The following is a 20358-nucleotide window of genomic DNA, read 5'->3' as shown; positions in this document are numbered from 1 at the left end:
CAGTTCTCAGTTCAACTGTATTTTTTAGTATGGCACCTCCGGAGAGGTTTTTTCCTTCGGCTTTTTTTTCTCTCGGCCTACACTAGGGACATTAGTTTATCTTATTTATTGTAATATTTAATAAAGCCGAGGACATAATAGGAAGGTAATGTGTACCGAGACATTAAAAATTTTAAGTAACGTAATATGTTGATTATTTTGACTAAGTTAAGGTTGCACATAACACTGGGTATATTTCCTAAGCTTGTAGTGTACCCAATGTTAAGACATAAATTTTAATTTTATTGTTTGATTTTTTTGCTGCCTTAACTTTCTTTTATTATTGTCGAGTTTTTTTTTTGTTAATTTATTTGTATTATTATTTCTGCAAATGACATTATTTTGACTTTCGTTAAGTGTGTATATCACCCTATGACGAAATAAATGTTTTCATTCATTTCATTTCATTTCATTTCATTTCTACTCGGCCGACACCACACGGCATAACTAGCTTATGGAATTGAAAAATTTAGAAAATGCATTAATTATAGGTATTTATCACAAAATTAGCTTATATCAATCTTGTAACTTGTAAAATATTAACAAAAATTATACTTCATCTATTAAAATATAAAATAAAATTTTAAAAAAAAGCCTTTATTTCCTTATCCTTAATTTCCATTGCAAATGTTTGTTAGTGTTTGGTTAGTTATGAATACGTAGTCATCTATTAAAATAACTACAATAAATGCTTTTCGAAGGAATTCTTTGAGAGCTACAAATACCTCATTCAAATGGGAACTTTTCACTTAAGGTACCGACAATTTATGACGTCATCGATCTCCAAAACTTCTGAGAAGTGCCGTTCTCTAACATTAGGTTCAATTACTTTCACAATCACACTTTGATTTCATGTATGTATCATCAGAATGTTTATGATGTTAATGTTTAGCATAGTGCAAAATACCACTATAGGCCAGCGCCTGGTTGCTCGGGTATAAGGTAATTTCAGCACAGACGATTTACGACATCGACTACGACTTTCGTTTAACCTATCCTCATAGAACGCTGCTTTTTAGGGAACAGTCTACAAATGTATGCTGATATAGTTCGTAAAGTATGTTAAAATAAAAAAAAGTATACTTCCTAAAAATATTAATATTTTAATTCATAGTTTGTTATAATGTTATAGCAAAACAAAATAAAACTAACAAACATAAATGAATATTATAACCAAACTAGCGACCCGCCCCAGCTTCGCACGGTTGCAAAAACTGTCAGTGCTCCTCTACTATATTATGCATGTTTTGTACATACACCCCTTCCTCTGGAATCACTCTATTTACTGAAAAAAAACCGCATCAAAATCCGTTGCGTACTTTTAAAGATCTAAGCATACAGACAACGGAAAGCGACTTTGTTTTATAACTAATCTGGCCAAAAATACTGTTACATAAAAACTTTTCTTTTTTCAACTTCTTAATTATTTTGAAATTGGAACACGTATATTATTTTAAAAACTTATTTCAATTTTGCGCCATTTCACATATTTTTTCATGTTCATTATCAAATTACAATATGGAATGGGGTGTTAAAGAAAATAGGATTGCAGTAATCGCCTTGCACAAAGTGGGTATTGAACCGTCGATCATATTCCAGACACTTCAAAAGCTTAGTATCAGCCATATGTTTGTATATCTTACTATTAACAGATACAGCAACACTTCGTCTGTTGAAGACCAGAAAAGATCGGGGCGGCCGCGTGTTGTTAGAAATTTAAAGGCTGTTAATGCTGTTAAAGCCAGAATTCGTCGAAACCCCATTAGGAAACAAAAAAACTTATCGCAGGAAATGAAGATTCCTGCTAGGACTCTGTCGCGTATTATAAAATAAGACCTGAAGCTCGGTGCTTATCGCCGATATACAGGACATGCCCTAAATCAATCTTTACAATTAAACAGAGTGGATCGATCAAAACGCCTTCTGTCGCGATACGCAGGTGAAAGGTACAGAAATATCCTCTTTACCGATGAAAAAATTTTTACGATCGAAGAACACTACAATAAGCAAAATGATAAAGTGTACGCTCATAGTTCTAAAAAAGCTGCTCAAGTTGTCGGAAAGGTACAACGTGGTCATCATCCTGCGTCAGTGATGGTTTGGTGGGGCGTGTCTTATGAAGGAGTCACAAAACTACATTTTTGTGAAAAAGGTGTGAAAAACTTCAGCCAAAGTGTATCAAGATACAGTCTTGGATCATGTTGTGAAACCTCTCAGCAAAACACTTTTTAAAAATATACCGTGGACTTTCCAGCAAGACTCTGCACCTGGTCACAAGGCACGAACTACCAAGCCTGGCTTGAAACCAACGTATCGGACTTTATAAGAGTTGAAAACTGGCCCTCATCTAGCCCAGACCTCAACCCTTTAGACTTCAAATTATGGTCAGTTTTAGAGGAAATGCTCTAAAAGACACGGCGACATTGAGTCTCTTAAAAAATCTTTGAGCAAGCACTAGCGAAATTTCCCTTGGAAACAGTGTGTAAGTAAATCCATAGATTTGTGGGCAAACAGATTAAAGGCCTGAATTAAAGCTAAAGGTGGCCATTTCGAATAGAATATTTTTTTTTATTTTTTGCTGAGACGTTAATAAATATGTAGGTATCAATTTTAATAATATTACATTACTTCATTTTAAAAAAACGCATTTTCATTTGTAACAGAACTTATGGCTGGACTAGCCACTATGTAATGATATGTCATGTAAAGGAATGGCTGACCATATATTTAAGTCATCACTGCGGCTATACAAAATATTTATTGTAATGCCAATACCAATGTAAAGTATCATACCAATAAATTTGTACTAGATAGAAGATACGGACAAGTTCTTACTTGCCTGTATATTTTATGTTTGTGATTTTTAAGCCAATTGATTCCATGACAATATTGATATATCAACTTAAACTTTTATTCAAGAGTCCAAATTACAAGTTTAATGAATATATATACAGTATATCCAAAATACATCGCCACCACATGTCGAAGTTTCAGTTACGAAAGACGACAAGTATATCTTGCAGAGTTCGTGATGTTTGAACACTCCCAAAATAAATACGGACGGTTTTAATTCTCGTAGGTATTGGCTGTGTATGAAACGGTAAAATATAAATAACGCAAAACAAGTGTTACGTATTCACTTAAATGTCAAAAAAAAATATGGACAACATTTAAATAAATAAACAATTTACAAGTAGCTTGTGCTTAACGCCTGAAGCAGGCTGAGGCTCCTGTATAATGTGCATATATGGTCTGAAAAGTCATAGAACATAAATAGAATTTAGAGTTCTAAACTAACACAATCATGTATAAACCTCCAGGAATCTAAACCACGATATGTAGTGCAACGGCCAGTTCCCATTGCACCACATCCGTACATGGACTACGTAATTATCAAGAGTATTGGTTAGGATTTTTAGACCTACTCGTATTATAAATTCGTTGCAGTGTTACGGATGATTTCTACTACATCGAAGCATGGCCATGTCGGGCTGGAATGTCCTCATGCCATGTGGTTTCTGTTGAACTATTTATCACAGAGTTATTTAAGAGTACGACCATGATACGCTGTTTATAGGTATTTCAATAAACATATTTCCAGCTGCCCTTCGTTGCTCCATTACAACACATACTAACGATATTTATGACTGCTGAGAAAAATACTTACCTATATTATAATACAGAGTCTTGACTCATATGCATACTGGAGCACTGATTTGCCTCCAGTGACAATTAGTTCAAACAGAAGTACACTATCTCGTAATCGTCTCGAGCCCTATCTGCGATACCGCCCAGAGACATAATATTAAGCCAACCGTTTTCCCAATCTTGTATAGATAAGTGACAAACACAAAGCACGGCGTGATGCAATGCGCAGCGAAAATATCAAATGTTTATTTATGTTTTTGTATTGACCAGATTCGATATTACGCAAAAACAGGATCAGTATTTATACGGTAAATGGATCAAGGTGGCAATTATTTGTATAAAAAGCATAAAAAGCAAATATAAAAAGCATATAAATTGAATGTTTATATCCTTCATTTGCCACAAAATCACTACCACTTTATATAAAACAGATATATATTTATGCTTAAAATATGCTAAATTACTATTCTTAGTGTGTTATTTATTCATATCAGGTCTTTCCAGTTCAGCTCTGCCTACGCTACGCAAAAATACCTACGATTATACCTTTTAAAATAACATTCATTTACCCGTTTCTTATATCGCGTGATTTTTATAGTGTGAAGCTAGCTTATATAGCATGGTTATTAACATAATAACAACATTCAAATATGCGTCGTTAGATTACACGTTGTTACAGAATGCGTTGAGGAAATAAAGGTTCACTGCTCGTTCCCGGTAGGTGATAGTATGATAATATGTAGCCTATATGTTGACCCGACTTTTTAATAATATTCGTGCCAAATTTGAAGTAAATCCATGCGGTACTTTTTGAGTTTATCCCGGACCTACAGACAAACAGACAAACAGATTAAAATTCTAAACACTATATTTTTGGCCTCGGTATCGATTGTAGATTACACCCGAAGTATTCTTTTGAAAACATATTCAATGTACAGTTTTGACTTTCCTAACATTTTATTATATATCTATAATATATATATATATATAAATATACACAAGTTAAATGAAAAGTGTAATGTGTATCAGAATTACTTTAATAAAATACTAGCTGACCCAGCCACGCGTTGCTGTGGCCCAGTAATTATAATGTATTAAAATATATGTATGTAAATTCTATATCCAAACATGCCATTTATAATCTAGAAATAGAAACACGACGCCATCTACCGGATATCTATGCAACTTAAATGCCAAACCGCCATCTATTAGGATTTTATAGAACTAACCGATAAAACTTAATGTCGTATAATAAACATTTAATTGGCAATAACTAATATTGCTATCAATAATAGAGATAAAACTACCCTATGTTCCAGTTGGTCCAAATTACAGATGTCTACAAAATCGTTCACTAGTTTCGGATTTTATCGCTAACATACATGGTGATACGAAATTTTTATCCATATAGATTACGCTTTTCTAAAAGATATTGCAGCTCATTATTTCCTTTGAACACTTTCTGAACAATTAAGACTGGAAAATTTTACTATTTTCCTCCTTTACATCGTTCATCTTGAATTTGAGTTATCAAAGTTATAATTTTATTTTCAATATAACTAATTTAGATAAAACACCTGCATTTCACTAAAACATTATATATCAATGTTGATGTCATTTGCATTCGTTACATGAGTAGGTACGTACACTTGCTGAGAATGGTCTCAGCAAGTGTACACAAACTAAGTTTGTGTTGAATTAATACGGAAGTTAAACCATAAGTTATTATAATTTCTTTACAAAATTGAGTAAATTTTAAAGATTTACCTGTCAAATAATGATATATATATATATATATATATATATATATATATACTAGCGACATATGACTACTATATAATATAAGCGCAAAAAAATGCGTTCACTTACGATGGTACATTAGAAACCTCTAAAACTATTACTTTTCCTTTGGTATATAATGCATGTATTATAGACATATAAACCTTTCTCTGCAATCACTCTAGTTTACTAAAGAAAACCGCATCAAAATCCGTTGCGTACTTTTAAATATCTAAGCATACAGGCAGTGAGAAGCGACTTTGTTTTATACTATGTAGTGGTATAAATATATAAGTAGGTGCCGACCTACTTGTTTGCCCAAACAAGCGTTTAGCTCACCTGATGGTAAGCGATTACCGTAGATTATAGACGTCTGCAACACTAGAAGCATCACAAGAGCATTGCCACAATCCCCCACTCCCCCCCCCCCACCCCCAGAAGCTCTGGTCACCTTACTCACCAACAGAAACACAACACTGCTTGAAAACTATTATTTAGCTGTGATCTTCTGTAAGGTCGAGATACTGCCCCAGATGGGTTGCACTATATTTTGAGGAGGAAAGTTCTACTGTACCTCAGTTAAAGTTATACATTTCATTTAGTGATTCATTAAGTGATATACTTATAAAATTTCATAAACTGAATCGAACTGTACTTAATGCTGTGGAAACAAGGATAAGATATAGTAATTAAAATATTACACGACTGTTGTGTATTATTATGTAACATTCATTTTATTATTACTCCTATATTAACAATAACAATGTTTTAAACAGTTAAATGATATACATGACTTACATTAAGTACATTTTTATCACATAGAAAATTAGTATCGTAAATTTGTTACAATAATGCTAAATACTTGTAAAATAAATTACATTAATTAAAATAAATCTTGTGCTTACAATAGCTAAGTCACTATAAAATAAATTTCTTAAAGTTTTCAATGACTAGCAAATCTCAATAAATTAAAATTTTAAATGACTAACAAAGTTATTGTGAACTTATAAACCAAAGTACAAAAACAAATAGATAACAATATTTTAAATATATCGATAGAGATTTTACTATAAACTGATTTATATAATTTAAAATATAAAATATTTCATATTTTCACAATTTATACAACGACTCTACAAAATATAATAATTTTGACCTTTTATGAGACTCGTTTTTGAATCATTAATTATGTGATTTATGTCACAATACTATATAATCAATAATATATTAATCACCGAACTACGTTTTTTGGAATGATTATATATTATATTCAATAAATACGAAACTTATGCAGATTATATTTTTAATGAAAAACTTCTTGATGACTTATTATAAACGAGTATTAAGTATTTTTTTTTTCAAAAATATGTCGTGTATTTTATACGAAATCGTAATAAACAAACTTACCACACAGTTCAGAAAAGAATACTGACGTACATAAATTTGTATGGCTAATCCACACGACCACACACTATCGACTCTCATGAACAATAATTAAACAAACGAAAATAAAGAATAATATTTGTTCACTCTATATTAAATGTAATGAAACTAGACACGTTATTATTAAATTTTATCTTTATCATTAATATATTTTTTCTATGACATGTACAATTTTATTTTTGCTAGTTGAAAGCAATTTATGTTCACCGTTCAACATTAATACAATTCCAAACGATATTCCTTTTGATGACTGCTATATACCAAAAGTTATATATATGTACTAAATAAATACTATTAATACCTTTTTTCTTTTTGCTATTGATTTTATTAACATAATTATGCAAGCCACATAATAGCAAGCCACATATAAGACTTTTACAATTAAAAATTATAATTAATTTTTCCTTGGTAACAAAAGTAACAGTCTTACATGATCCTCAAAATATATCAGGAATTTTACAACAACAATTTTTTTTATAAATTGAACACTTCCCTTTGTAATAATCGGTGTTAGGTGTTAAATTTGCTAACCATATACGAAAACAGTTGTTCTGGAACAGTTCTTTTTCTACTACCTATTACAATTTCACATACATTATTGCGTGAACAAATATCAAGAAAGTAATTTACTTAAGCATTAATTAAGATTTAATTTATTATAAATGATGTAATCATATCTACCTACTGATATCAATCATAACATTACAACATCGTGAGTAATCAGATTTCTAAGTAACTGCTTATAACTTAAAGATCAAGGTATGTAATCTTGGTAGCAGTAAAAGCAGCAGCGCCAGCTAGCGTAGCAGCAACTGCGACAACTGCCGCAGTAGAGCCAGTGATCTTAACAGCGAAACCCATAATCACTGAAATACAGAGTTGAGCTACGAACACACAGCTGCTGACCACCGCGACATCGGTACCTATACCGCGCTCCTGTTCACTACCACCACCCTCGCTGTCCCACTGAAAGATACAACATGAATATTTAAGACAAAGTGTAGGGTCCACCTGATGGTAACCGGTTGCTGTAGCCTGGCTAACGAAATGGCTAAGTTAGGGGAACCCCCTCTGAGTTTTTTCTCAGTTAGTAGTTAGTTAGTAGTAGTCAGTTAGTAGGTTAGGTAGGTACTTGAACACATTCGCATGGTGGATAAACAGTAACGATCACAAATTACATTACAATTATTTTGTTAATAGTTCTTCTGAGGTGGATCTAGGATTAATTATAGAATTTTAAACTTTGCTAATGTGATTATAGTCAAATGTATCTGTAAAAGTATTCGTCAGTGCAAAACAGAAGTTCAAAGGAATATAATTATGATAGTATAGCCTAAGTTTACTTATTAACTTACCACAATAATTACTTTAACTAAGGTTATTTATTGAAACCGTAAAAGGGGGAAATTATAATGTTTATTTTAAGTTTACTAACAATAATTTTAAATACCGAGAATGGTAACGCTTTAACATTTACTGTATTGATCGAAAAATATGCCACAAGACATTTTACTGCAAAAAATAAGTAAAATATATTCATCGAGCAGTATCATTATCAACCTTCACAATTTGTCTGACTTTCGAGTTTTACTGCGACAGATGATAAATGAGATCTACTAAACTTTTGAGTCCAAAGCTATATAGGTATATTGTGCTATTAATAACAATGAACAGGTAAGTACTTCGTTATATCAAATTTGCATTAAAATTTTATTTATCAAGCTTAGTGAATTCTATTACTTTTTTTTTATATTTGAAATTATTAATTAACCAAATTATTAAAGTTAAGCCAATTTTACATAGTAACAATGCGTTCTTTCCTTTTAATGTATACTAATCAGTTGAATGTGAAGCGTTTATTTATCATATATATTAATACGCTAAGGCTAAGATGTTTGCCTCCCTTTTTAGAAAAAACCTCAGAAATACTCAACCCAAACTATATATAATTCAAAAATTTATTATTGCTTATGTTTTTTTCAATTACTTAATTATTAAAATTATATATATGACGGCTTTAATTTTGAAACAACGTCAACATGATTGACGGCCGGTAAATTTTTTGATCAATTTCAAATCAACTCACCTATTATAAATCGACAATCAACTTTTTTGTAATTTTATTGAATTATGCGCACGGGTATAGCTAGTTTATTTTTAATCAATGATACAGCATCAGCATTGAATTAACTGGCGTCATTCTTTCTCTTGCTAGTATTGAAACATTTACAGGATTTTTCATTGCAGTTCAGTTTTCCAAAATCTGATCCTATAAACTTTTTCCAATGTAATAAAGATGTTCCTAAATAAGATAAGAATTAGAAACTACCCTTATTCTTATAATCTAAATTGTATATCAAGTACTAGCTGACCCCGTTGTTTTGCCATAGATTTTATTAACCTTCTCAATCCCCCCCCCCCCTTATAACTTAGGGGAATGAAAACTTACCCGATATGCACACAAAATTTCATGAGAATCGGTCAAGCCGTTTCGGAGGAGTTTAACTACAAACACCGCGACACGAGAATTTTATAAATTAGATAAAGCTACTAGCGAGAATAATTGAAAAAAAAACTATATAATGAGTTCTTTTTTTACGTAACTAGATAGGCAAACAAGCGTACGGTTCACCTGATGGTAGGCGATTACCGTAGCTTATAGACGTCTGGACCACCAGAAGCATGGCAAGCGCGTTGTCCCCTCCCCTCCCTCCTTTAACGCCTCTCCAGTTCCCCCCAGGAGCTCTGATCACCTTACTCACCAACCGGAACACAACACTGCTTGAAAACAGTGTTATTTAGCTGTGATCTTCTGTAAGGTAAGCTTGTTCAAGCTTGTTCAAAGCCATAAACATGCATAAAAGATCATTAAAACTTTTCAATTTCGTAATATCTGTTAATGTTTGTATTTTTACTTACCATTCCAGTTGCGTGATAATGTGCGACCAGTAAATATGGCATGGTGAAGAGTGTAGAGTACATAATTCCAGCTGTCCAGCTAAACAGCAATACAGCAGCACGAGCTCGAAGCAAGCACAACATGAGCATCCCACAGCTGTACGTACATAATCCACCTACGTACACTTTCTTAGCGCTGCAAGTATTAAAATTATATATTTCTATTCATTTAATTTTATTTATTTAATACTTAATAGTAAATTTTACCGAAATACTGTATTTATAAGGTTTATAACTAATCTGTAATGGAGGCTTTATAATTAAAAACGATTTTACAGCCAGTGGCGGTGGGAAGTAAAGAATTTATGTTTATATCTAAATCCTTACACTCATATGTCTAGTCTTAATAGTACATAAAGTACTTTTTATACTGTATAATCTAATTTTATAAATAAAATGTAATTAAATATACATGTATAAAATAGTAACTTAAAAAAATATATGCTTACAATTTATATCCCTCCGTGGATTTTATATTAATTCAATGCATACTAATATGTATACGTATACAAATACATATCTAACTATGAATAATAAGAGACTATATCGAACGTTGAACAGAATCAGTTTTTTTATTTGTATTTTAAGAAGTACTTGAAATGATATATGTGATAAGTATGTTTACAGAAACCCACAGATATGAAAATTTTTGTGTAAAAAAAACGAGTTGAATATATCTTGTGCACATTTTAGTAAACAAGCACTTTAAAATAGATTTCAATAACATTGACATATATTTAAAATATTTATATTTGTAATTATTTATGTTTTAGCTAAATATTTTATTGTTTCAACAATTTAATAATCTTATAATAATAGGATATAATTGAAAACATTTTTTAAATCGTGAAGTCACATTAAAATCTGGAAACCTTTCTACTGCTAAGTCGTTGAAAGTCAAGGGTAGCTTATATCTAATAAGATAATAACTAGGAAGTAATCCATACAGTCAAGTTGAAGGGTATATATTTTCAATGTTAATACCACTTTTCTTCAATAACAATTCTAAGAAGTTATAACATATCTTTATAAATCTAATATTTTTGTAACCATTAGTATACATGTTAGCATACAACATACATTTAAAAAAATAATATGTTGGTCAGTTGGTAGGTTGACTACTTCATTTTAGCATTTTAACTAACAGTTATAAAATTATGAAATAAGTAGGTACCTACTAGGGTACCTATAGGTACCTATAACAATCAAGACCACAAATTATACGGACGCATTGGGAGTTAATTACTGCTTACTGAAGATTTTGATGAATATTCTCGGTACTACATTAGTCAAGCTATAATATCAAAATATGAACATATATTATAATATTTATTATAATTATAAATTTTATAAAAATCTGTCAAGCCGTTTCGGAGGAGTTCGATAACAAAAACTTTTGCATGAGATTTTTATATATTAGAAGAAAAGATAATCATACTTACCCTACCGATTTTATAAGCTTTTCAATAATCGTGGAATAGCAAGCACAGGATAATGAATACATTGCCATGCCCCAACATCCGAAGCGAACACCCGCTTCATAATTTGTACGGCTTTCGCTTCCCACTGGCGCCTGCAATTAAGATATAGCAATTTCTACTTTACGTTAACGCTTTTAATATTTTAAAAGGCGTGAAAAGAATTTAAAATACATAACATTATTCAAATTAATAAGCTCTTTTCGACTTCAACGTATTATGATATTTTAAAATTGGAATATCTTAGGGGTGAAAGAAGTTGTTTAATATTTCTTAGTATCATTAGATTATTTTTATGCAAGCATACAAAATACAAACTGTTTTTCATAACACTAAATGTAACTACAAAAAATAATGTTAAGAAAGTAAAATCATTATGGGGCTTTTAATTTTTCAAACTTTTTAATTCATAAAGTTTAAATCACAGTCGATTTTATTTAGTACTGTTATCATTTCTTTTATTGCTCATAGAATATTTCAAGATATTATTATATAGTAACCAGAATAATGTAACAAATGTTTTAATATTATGAGGTAAATATTTCAAGCTCACCAGACGTCTTTATAAATGTCGCTTACCGTTTAAGTTCATTTATCTCTAAGCTATGAATAATATATAAATCATAAGATTTAAGTTTACAATATTATAAAATCGACACAAGTTTTCGACCGTTTCTACAAATAAAGTACCTACAATTTAATAATTAGATGTTAACAATAATTGTCATTGACCTATTTTTAATTGATGAATCATACATAGAGATTATCCGGCAACACATACGAAGCCATTCCTTCGTCACTAATCCTTGTACTAGCTAATATAATTAAGTTTGTTTATTAAAACTGAATCATCTATTTGAATGAATGTACACTGACAAATCATTAAGCCATAAATTAACCTAAACATGCAATAAAGCCATATTCTTGTTTGTTTTATAAAGTCATATTATGGACTCATTAAAATTATTAAAAAATTTAAACGAAAATTTTAACGGCACATATTGTCTGAGCCTACCTTTAATCGAATTATTATAGAATACTTTTAATTGAAAAAAATATTAATAAAGTACTAATAATAAATACTTCATTCATATATTATATGTTACATAACGTTATGTTTTTTATACTTACAGCAGGGTTTCCACCGAAAACAGATTCCCCAACGAAATCAGTGAAATAGAGAGAATAACAGACGTGAGCCATCCAGCAAAACAGATTAGTGAGGCAGACGATACGCAAAGACTTAGGCATCAGCACGATAGACTTCAGGTAGTGCTTCAAAGAAAGCGGTTGCCCGGAATGACCTTCTAGTGGAGGAACTTTAATCGTTGTGACGCCAGTTTCCTATAAATAGTTATTCGAATATATAAAATATAAATTAAAAATTCTGAGATATACTAAATACTAATATTAGTTTTCATACGAAGACCAAGTTTTATTTCCCAAAGTTGTCTTAAACACAACAGATTTCGGGTTGCGAAAATTTAGTATGTGCACCATTTGGCCCAAAAAAGAAAACAAACACTTTGACTCCTGTAATGATACCTCAACCTCACTAAGCTATTGAAATAACTGAGGTAGGGCACAACAGGAATTTTCTGCTCAAAATCTGGAGCAGCCCGACTAGGGTAGTATCTCGACCTTACAGCAGATCACAGCTAAATAATACTGTTTTCAAACAGTATTGTGTTCCTGTTGGTGAGTAAGGTGACCAGAGCTCCTGGGGGGGATTGGGTATTGGGTCAGCAACGCGCTTGTGATGCTTCTGGTGTTGCATGTGTCTATAAGCTACGGTAATCTCTTACCATCAGGTGAGACGTACGCTCGTTTGCCGACCTAGTGATATAAAAAAATAAATAATAATTTTAGATACGGAGCATTTTTGTTAAAAAATACATCTTTTAGATTCCTGCGTCCTGGTTTAAGCAGTAACTGGTGCAAACAGCATTATCAAAGCAATGAACTATTGTAAATGAATAACACTATACGGTATGGCAATTCAAAAACAAGCTCATATAGCTACAAAAACTTGAATTTGTTTTGTGTACTGCAATACTTTTTTATAAACCTACTAGCAAGTATATAAAACTTTATTTATTTAAATAATATTAAGTTTTTTCAGCTTTCCAAATAAAATAATAGTTGTTTTTTATTCTTAAACGTAAAAAATCTATTTTAATTTTTATCGACAAGTAATTAATAAAATAAGAACATCATCAACATGTTCGAAGTCAATAAATACGCATCATTAGAAATAATTCAAAAATAACTCGGCAGCTCTTGATAAATTATAAATCGAACAAATGACAAGCAGCAGCTTTCGAATAAAAAAGGAATCATTAAAATCGGTACACTTGTGTTTAAAAAGTTGCACGTAAAAGATAAAGTCGAAATCAAAACCTTGTTCTGATTTTGAACTCGGTTAAAATGGATTAGGCAAGTAAAACGAACCAACAAGTTATAAATAAAGGCGGTAACATGAAAATCAAATTTGGGGAGTTAATACCTAGAATTTTTTAATCGACTTAAATAAAGGAGGGAGATTCTCAATTCGACTGCATTTTTATGTGTGTTTCCTCATCATCATTTTGATAGAGAAATACTTTTGAGCTATCCCTAATAACGCGTATTTACTTGAAGTAGGTAACAGTGAGTCAAGTCTTAGTATAATAACTACACAAAGTTTTCACAAAATCTAAAAGTTATATACAGTAAAATTGTTTAAAGACGTTGAAGAAATTTGTTTCCGTAGTAAGCTGTTAAAAAGTAAATTTTGAACGAGAAAGATGATTGGTTTAAATGAGATTGCTTCACGCTTTTCATTAATTTGAAACCGGAAGTAATATAAGATGAATTCGTACCAGATTCGTGGGTCTGAGAGTTTTAAAAGTCTAGCTGTGTCACTTTCAATTACGATTAATTTACTCACTTCATCTTCCACGATGTCAGGATTGTTCAAAGATCCGTATGAAGTATTATCTTTCTTCAGACCATTCTTTTCGACATCGTCGCTTCCTTGGAAATGTTCGTCAAATTGATCCTTGTCATTTAGTGTCTTATATTCGTCGCTGTCTCTTATCTCGTGCAATGGTATTTCCTTAAAACTTGTTATTGTAGCCGTAACGCATACAATGAAAATGATTGTTATAAGAAAAAATACAGCTCTAACGTGTCCGCCAAACAGGGCTCCTAGAAAAGTTCTAAGTTAGTTTTGTTTTTGGTAAATAATTTAACAAATTATCCGTCTCATAAATGTTATAATATCTCACATATAAAATGCGTACCTAAGGAAGTATCATCCCAATTTATTCCCCCGAGAGCGTAACCCATGAAACCGCCTAATCCGGCCATGACGGTAAACGTACTCAAGCCCTTAGCATGATCCTCTGTAATAACATAAGACGTACAACTTTAAGATTGACTATCACATTTATAGTTTGCGTTGGAAAAAATAAAAATGTATGTTACATTTATATTATTGCTATAATTTAAATTAAAGAGAATCATGACCTACTTTGAAAGGTATTAAAATATATTATTTTAACATTGTTATATGTTTAAATATTAGCTTTATGCGATGAACAAATATTTCTAAAATTTAAGAATGAACGTAAACAGTTGTTAAAAATATGAGAGAGAGGACTCTTATCACTGTGTCCATCGCTACTTTATTTGATTTTGCTAAGTAGGCGATTTCCAAAGTATATACGACTACTGAGTATTAAACAACACAAAAATATATATATCTTCTTGTTGTTGTATGAAAAACTCTATTACCTGCCTAACGAAACATAGATAACTGTACATATATGATAACTAGCAAATAAGCGTAAATATAAAAATAGATAATAAAAATAGTAATATCTTCAGAAAGTACGAATGAATGAATGATGTTTATACTGTTTTCATCAAGAATTATTGTAAGGTAAAAAAAGAAACCGTCGGCGTCGGACCACGTCCTAGTTTTACTAGGCAGTCACAGGACTGTCGATTTGTAGTTTTAATGATAAATCGCCTGTAGTATTAATATATAATACATGTTTATTTTGGCTTTTTGAGTCCGTGGATGTTAATTTTTAAATAAATATAATTTAGAAAAAAACTAGATATATAGCACATTGTAAATAACTTTCATATATATTGCAATTGTCTGTAGAGCAGCTTTTATACACTAAACAATAGAATATATAAATATTGTTTTTATTTTAACTCCCATATTCGACAGTTTTATAACTGATCAAAATCTTCAGAAGATACCACATACATTATATATGATATATATTTGTTTGTTATTTATTAATGATACCATAGTCACTTGACATATCGAGTATTTAGAGGTTTTTTTCTATGGTTTCGTGCAACAGTACACGAAACCATAGAAGACAATTAATATAATAGTGCTTATTTTGAAGTAACAATACTTTATGATCAATATATTTGTCATTCTCATTTGAGTAAAGAAAGGACAAAGTTTATTATTATTGGTGGATGTTATTTTATTATATCGCCGAGTTTCATTTCGAGAGATCTTCGAAAGTGATTAGAAATTAAATGAAAATGTAGAACTTAGTAATTTTTTTTGTCGAACATAGCCGTAGCTTACTACAACATGTATATGATATAGATAGTTTTAATGTTAAATTTCTAATCTAGAAACTGGAAAAATTACTAAAAAATATAATTATATTTAAAACATTTAATTATTTTCCCTGATGATGACTTAGTCTGTAGTATTCCTGCTAAGTTCTTTGTGACCTTAATCCACCACCCTAATTTAATATATTATATCCAATGTTGTTGACAAAAGCAACAATTTTTAGCAAGCCAAAATTTAGATTCATTCCTTGACCCAGTATTCGATTCATGATTTCTTTAAATTTACTTCTGTTGATCAAACATGGCTATTTTATTTAAGATATCGCAAACTTGTCTTTAAGATAAAAAGTAAAGTATTTCATACATGTCTAGTTTATACATTTCATGAAAATTTTCATTTAAACAAAAGATATAAACATGAAAACTTTAAGATAAAATCAATCACAGTGAGAGTACAAGATAAAATTGTCTATTTAGGGAACTTTTATACATATCAACCACGAAATAATTGTCACATGTTCTGACGTTTTATCGAACAAATATTTAACTAAATTAAACGCTCATATCTAATAAAGTAGGTGAAGAACATTCAATTTAAATATTAAAATTGAAAATAAGTCAAAAAATGTACTATTTTCCTTAATAGCTATATTTACTATAGCATTTGTTTCGTAATATATAAGCGAAGTGTTGTAAATATTTTGCTTTATCAATTACCGAAGACACAAAATTACTATTTATGCTATGAATGGAAAAACGGAAAATGGTTTGTCGACATAAGTTGTAAAATTATTTGCATCGTTTTTAATTTAAATATACAACAAGGTGTGTTACAATGATTTTTTAATTTATGAAATATTTTTCGTTCTACCGTTTTATTTTAGTAGTACCTGGGTGACCGAGCCTAGCTCGGTATTTTTAGTAAATCGTGTTTTTTGGAATTCATATTTAAATTCGAATTACATATTTATAAAATATGAATAATATTTTTTTTAAAATAACGAGTGCAATTAAAAAAAAGGAAAAAAATAATTGATCAGAGACATTGGGATTTCAACCATGATCTCCTCGGTTGATCCCGACCGGCCGATTTCCCACCGAGCTATTACAACTTTAATGACAGTTGCGAAATTTACCTTCGTATTCTAACGATATTGTAGCTATTTTTTCACTCCCTAAAAACAGGGATAAAACGTCATTTTCTAAAAATGAATCCTAGTTAGATGGATTTATCTCCCCCGAAACCTCCTATATACTAAATTTTATGGAAATCGTTGGAGCCGTTTCCGAGATTCAGTTTGTATATATATATATACAAGATAGTATAAGATTACGGTTTTATCTATATAAGTTTGAAGATAAATCTTACGTTAACAACAATAAAATTATGGTATAAAGTTATTTTGTCAAACCGCCTGAAAAGTAAAGCCGTAAGATATCTCTGACACAATGACTAGACCACTATTTCGTGATAAATCATAAGTGTTCTATTTTAGTGCAAAACAACCTGCAATTATACTTGTATATATCAAAAAAGATAACTTCCACTTTACTTCGTTCTATATAATTCACTTTTATGAGAGTATTGAGTCAAAGAAACTCAAAGCATTAACCGGGTTACTATAAAATTAGCTATATATAAAGAGCCGATAGCAAAAATAATTGTTTATATGTAATTGACCTGGAACTGTCACGTCAAGTAGATAAGCCCTTGCTGGGCTTTGGCAGGCATCAGCATCGAAATCTAAAAGAACCGTCCCAAGCACTGTGAAGAGAACTCCCCATGGATGGTGGTTGTTGCTTTCAACGTCAAGGGCTGCTCTTCTCGGACCCAAAGCTGAAGGGACGACTGTTTTGTTAACTGAACCTTCATCTCCTAGCGCGTAACCTATGTCTTCGCCGTTAGGAACTAGAATTAATCCTGAAAATTTAAGCAATATCGTATGTTATAAGCAAAATTAACTTAACGTATGTAAGTAACTATAATTTTATCAAACTTGATAAAACCAAACATTGATGTTTAATACTTAAACACATTTTAAGTTCAAGCTCAAAGAAAAAGGAAAAATGATAAAAATAATATAAAATTTACTTAATCATTCTCACAGTAACCTCAAATAACATAGAATTTGGATGTAGCAAAAACTTTCACATTATTAGATTCTATGAAGACATGGCTTTTTAGTTACTATAAAAAAATATTTTAAGATAAACACTTTATTAAAATAATGGCCATGTTTTTATTAGAATATTACATTTTTTTTATTACAAATTGATAGCAGTAAAGGCTCACCCAAAAGTACTCCAATAGACATCAAAACAATGAAAGGTCTTCGTCTACCGTACTTCGAAGGGCATCTGTCACTGAGAGAACCCAGCAAAGGTGTCAAGAAAAACCCAATTAGAGGCGATAAAGCCCAAACTAAAGTCATTTGTTGATGAGGTACGCCGATTTGTAGAAGCGTCGGTGATACAAATGCGGTTTCACCAGCGTACGAAAATTCTATTCCCATGACTGCTGCTGATATCCTCATTAACTCCAGTCTGTTCTTTCTCCTGTTTGAATAATACAGAATTAATTTCATATTTCTGTATATTTACAGATAAATATATCCTATTTCATACCTTCTAATATCAATTTTGTTTAATATTTATACGAGTTACGAGTACGATATTGCCTATAAAATAAATAAATAAATAAATATTTTAGCTTGATCATGGTAACGTACAGAAAATAGAAAAATATAAATAGTTACATTGATATACTAATATATGGTTATAATAGAAAATACATTCAATTTGAACATAGGTTACAGATAAAATTAATTCCAAACGGGAAATGAATCGACAAGTTATAAATGTAAAACACAAGTTAGGTATATACCACTCTATCTGTACAAAAACTGTATATCAATGCAAATTATAATGATCTCAAATTAAACAAAAAAAAAAAAATACATTACTAGAGAAAAACTAAATCAAGTTTTTTGTAAGACTTTTTAATATACTTACCTATATAATAAATATGACTTTTACTAACTATGTCTGTCGGTTTAATAGTTGTCGTAGTTTCCGGATAAAATAAAAGAAAATCCCATAAAAAACCATTATTAGACCCATCACTCATATAAGCAACATAAATTACCAAAACTTAAAATATACGAGTAAGCATGAACTTTTTTTTGTAATTAAGAGCTACAATAAAACGTGAAAACCTTTTTTTCAACTAGACCTAGGTTATAACAAAGCCCTTCTATCTGCAAATAATATAAATGTAATTACCTAAATAAGTCACTGTATTCGCCCTCCCGGGCTACACATTCAGGGGGCTCATCAGAATTTGGTATAGCAAAAAGAGCTTCTCTGACTGCTTCCCTCACTCCCTGGGGATGGTCTTCCTTCCATTGAGTCCAGCGCTCTCTGAACTTGTCTCTCGTTGAGTGCAAGCGTCCAGTCACACCCTGATATTCGTTTAATTTATCTGCCATTTTTTTAGTAAAAATAATCCAATAGCTAATATTAAAACTATTTCATGGTTCCGTTTACTTCTTAAACACGTTTGAAATAGCTAACTTCGTTCATATTAAAAGAAAATAAAGTTTTCAAATTTCGTTAAAAATTTCCATACGTGGAAATAAGTAATGAGCGAAGTTGCTAGCGCCCAAGTCGTTAGTTAGACTAGTCCAGTTCGGATATCGAAAGGGGACTGAAGCGCGCGCGCCGCCCTCTTTCACGGCCGCCCGCCCAGCGCGGCCCAACTACATTGTAAAATAATACTGGAAGAGACATATATTTTTAAACGTTAACTCATTTATATTATAATATTCTCTGGTTCTCTGGTCTCTGGGTATCTTATTACGGCCAATTTAAATACTCTATCTATCTCTGAATTTCTTTACCAAAGATAGAATTTTGACGTAAACTCCATACAATTGTCAAAAACCTATCGCTAATAAGCAAAACCAAAATATATGTAAATTAATTATACCGGCCGATAGTAATTATTTTAATAGGTGCCACAAAAGACTCAATAAGGTTTAATTCAATCAAAGAACTAAAAGAGAGGAAAGTTATCACATTTTCGATTACTTTTTTTTTTATGCAACTAGGTCGGCAAACACACGTACGGCTCACCTGATGGTAAGCGGTTAACGTAGCTTAAACACCAGAAGCATTACAAGCGCATTGCTGACCCTACCCCATATTCCCCTCAGGATCTCTGGTTACCTTACTCACCAACAGGAAAACGACACTGCTTTAAAACTATTATTTAGCTGTGATCTTTTGTAAGGTCAAGATACTGCCCCAGATGGGCTGCTCTATATTTTAAGCAGGAAATTTCCTTACCCTTACCTTTTTATGTTATCGCTGGGTAACCCATTTACGGGTGATATCCACGACGCCCGAGTAGGCAGTC

At 31.1% G+C, this 20358-nt stretch overlaps 1 protein-coding gene across 1 annotated transcript; it reads right to left on the bottom strand.

Annotated features, from left to right (window-relative positions):
• Nucleotides 1-7260: 7260 nt before the first annotated feature.
• LOC123655255 (proton-associated sugar transporter A) lies at nt 7261-19429 on the bottom strand. Its single transcript, XM_045591075.1, has 9 exons — nt 19224-19429; nt 18235-18497; nt 17623-17862; nt 14630-14731; nt 14287-14534; nt 12477-12689; nt 11310-11440; nt 9829-10003; nt 7261-7875 (listed from the first exon to the last, which is right to left on the bottom strand). The coding sequence occupies exons 1-9, from the start codon at nt 19427-19429 to the stop codon at nt 7657-7659; spliced, it is 1797 nt and encodes a 598-aa protein (XP_045447031.1). The 3' UTR covers nt 7261-7656.
• Nucleotides 19430-20358: the final 929 nt, after the last annotated feature.

This window comes from Melitaea cinxia, chromosome 7 (genome assembly GCF_905220565.1).
Source record: "Melitaea cinxia chromosome 7, ilMelCinx1.1, whole genome shotgun sequence".
Lineage (NCBI taxonomy): Eukaryota > Metazoa > Arthropoda > Insecta > Lepidoptera > Nymphalidae > Melitaea > Melitaea cinxia.
Note: the sequence above shows the minus strand (reverse complement) of the source record. Positions and strands in the feature narration are given on the sequence as shown.

Bases quoted from the DNA above. Each gene is read 5' to 3' on its own strand.
- LOC123655255 (XM_045591075.1), bottom strand. From the start codon at position 19,429: ATGGCAGATAAATTAAACGAATATCAGGGTGTGACTGGACGCTTGCAC. The intron at 18,498-19,223 runs GTAATTACATTT...TTATTCAAACAG, and splicing joins GAATACAGTGACTTATTTAG to GAGAAAGAACAGACTGGAGT. The intron at 14,535-14,629 runs GTACGCATTTTA...GAACTTTTCTAG, and splicing joins TTGGGATGATACTTCCTTAG to GAGCCCTGTTTGGCGGACAC.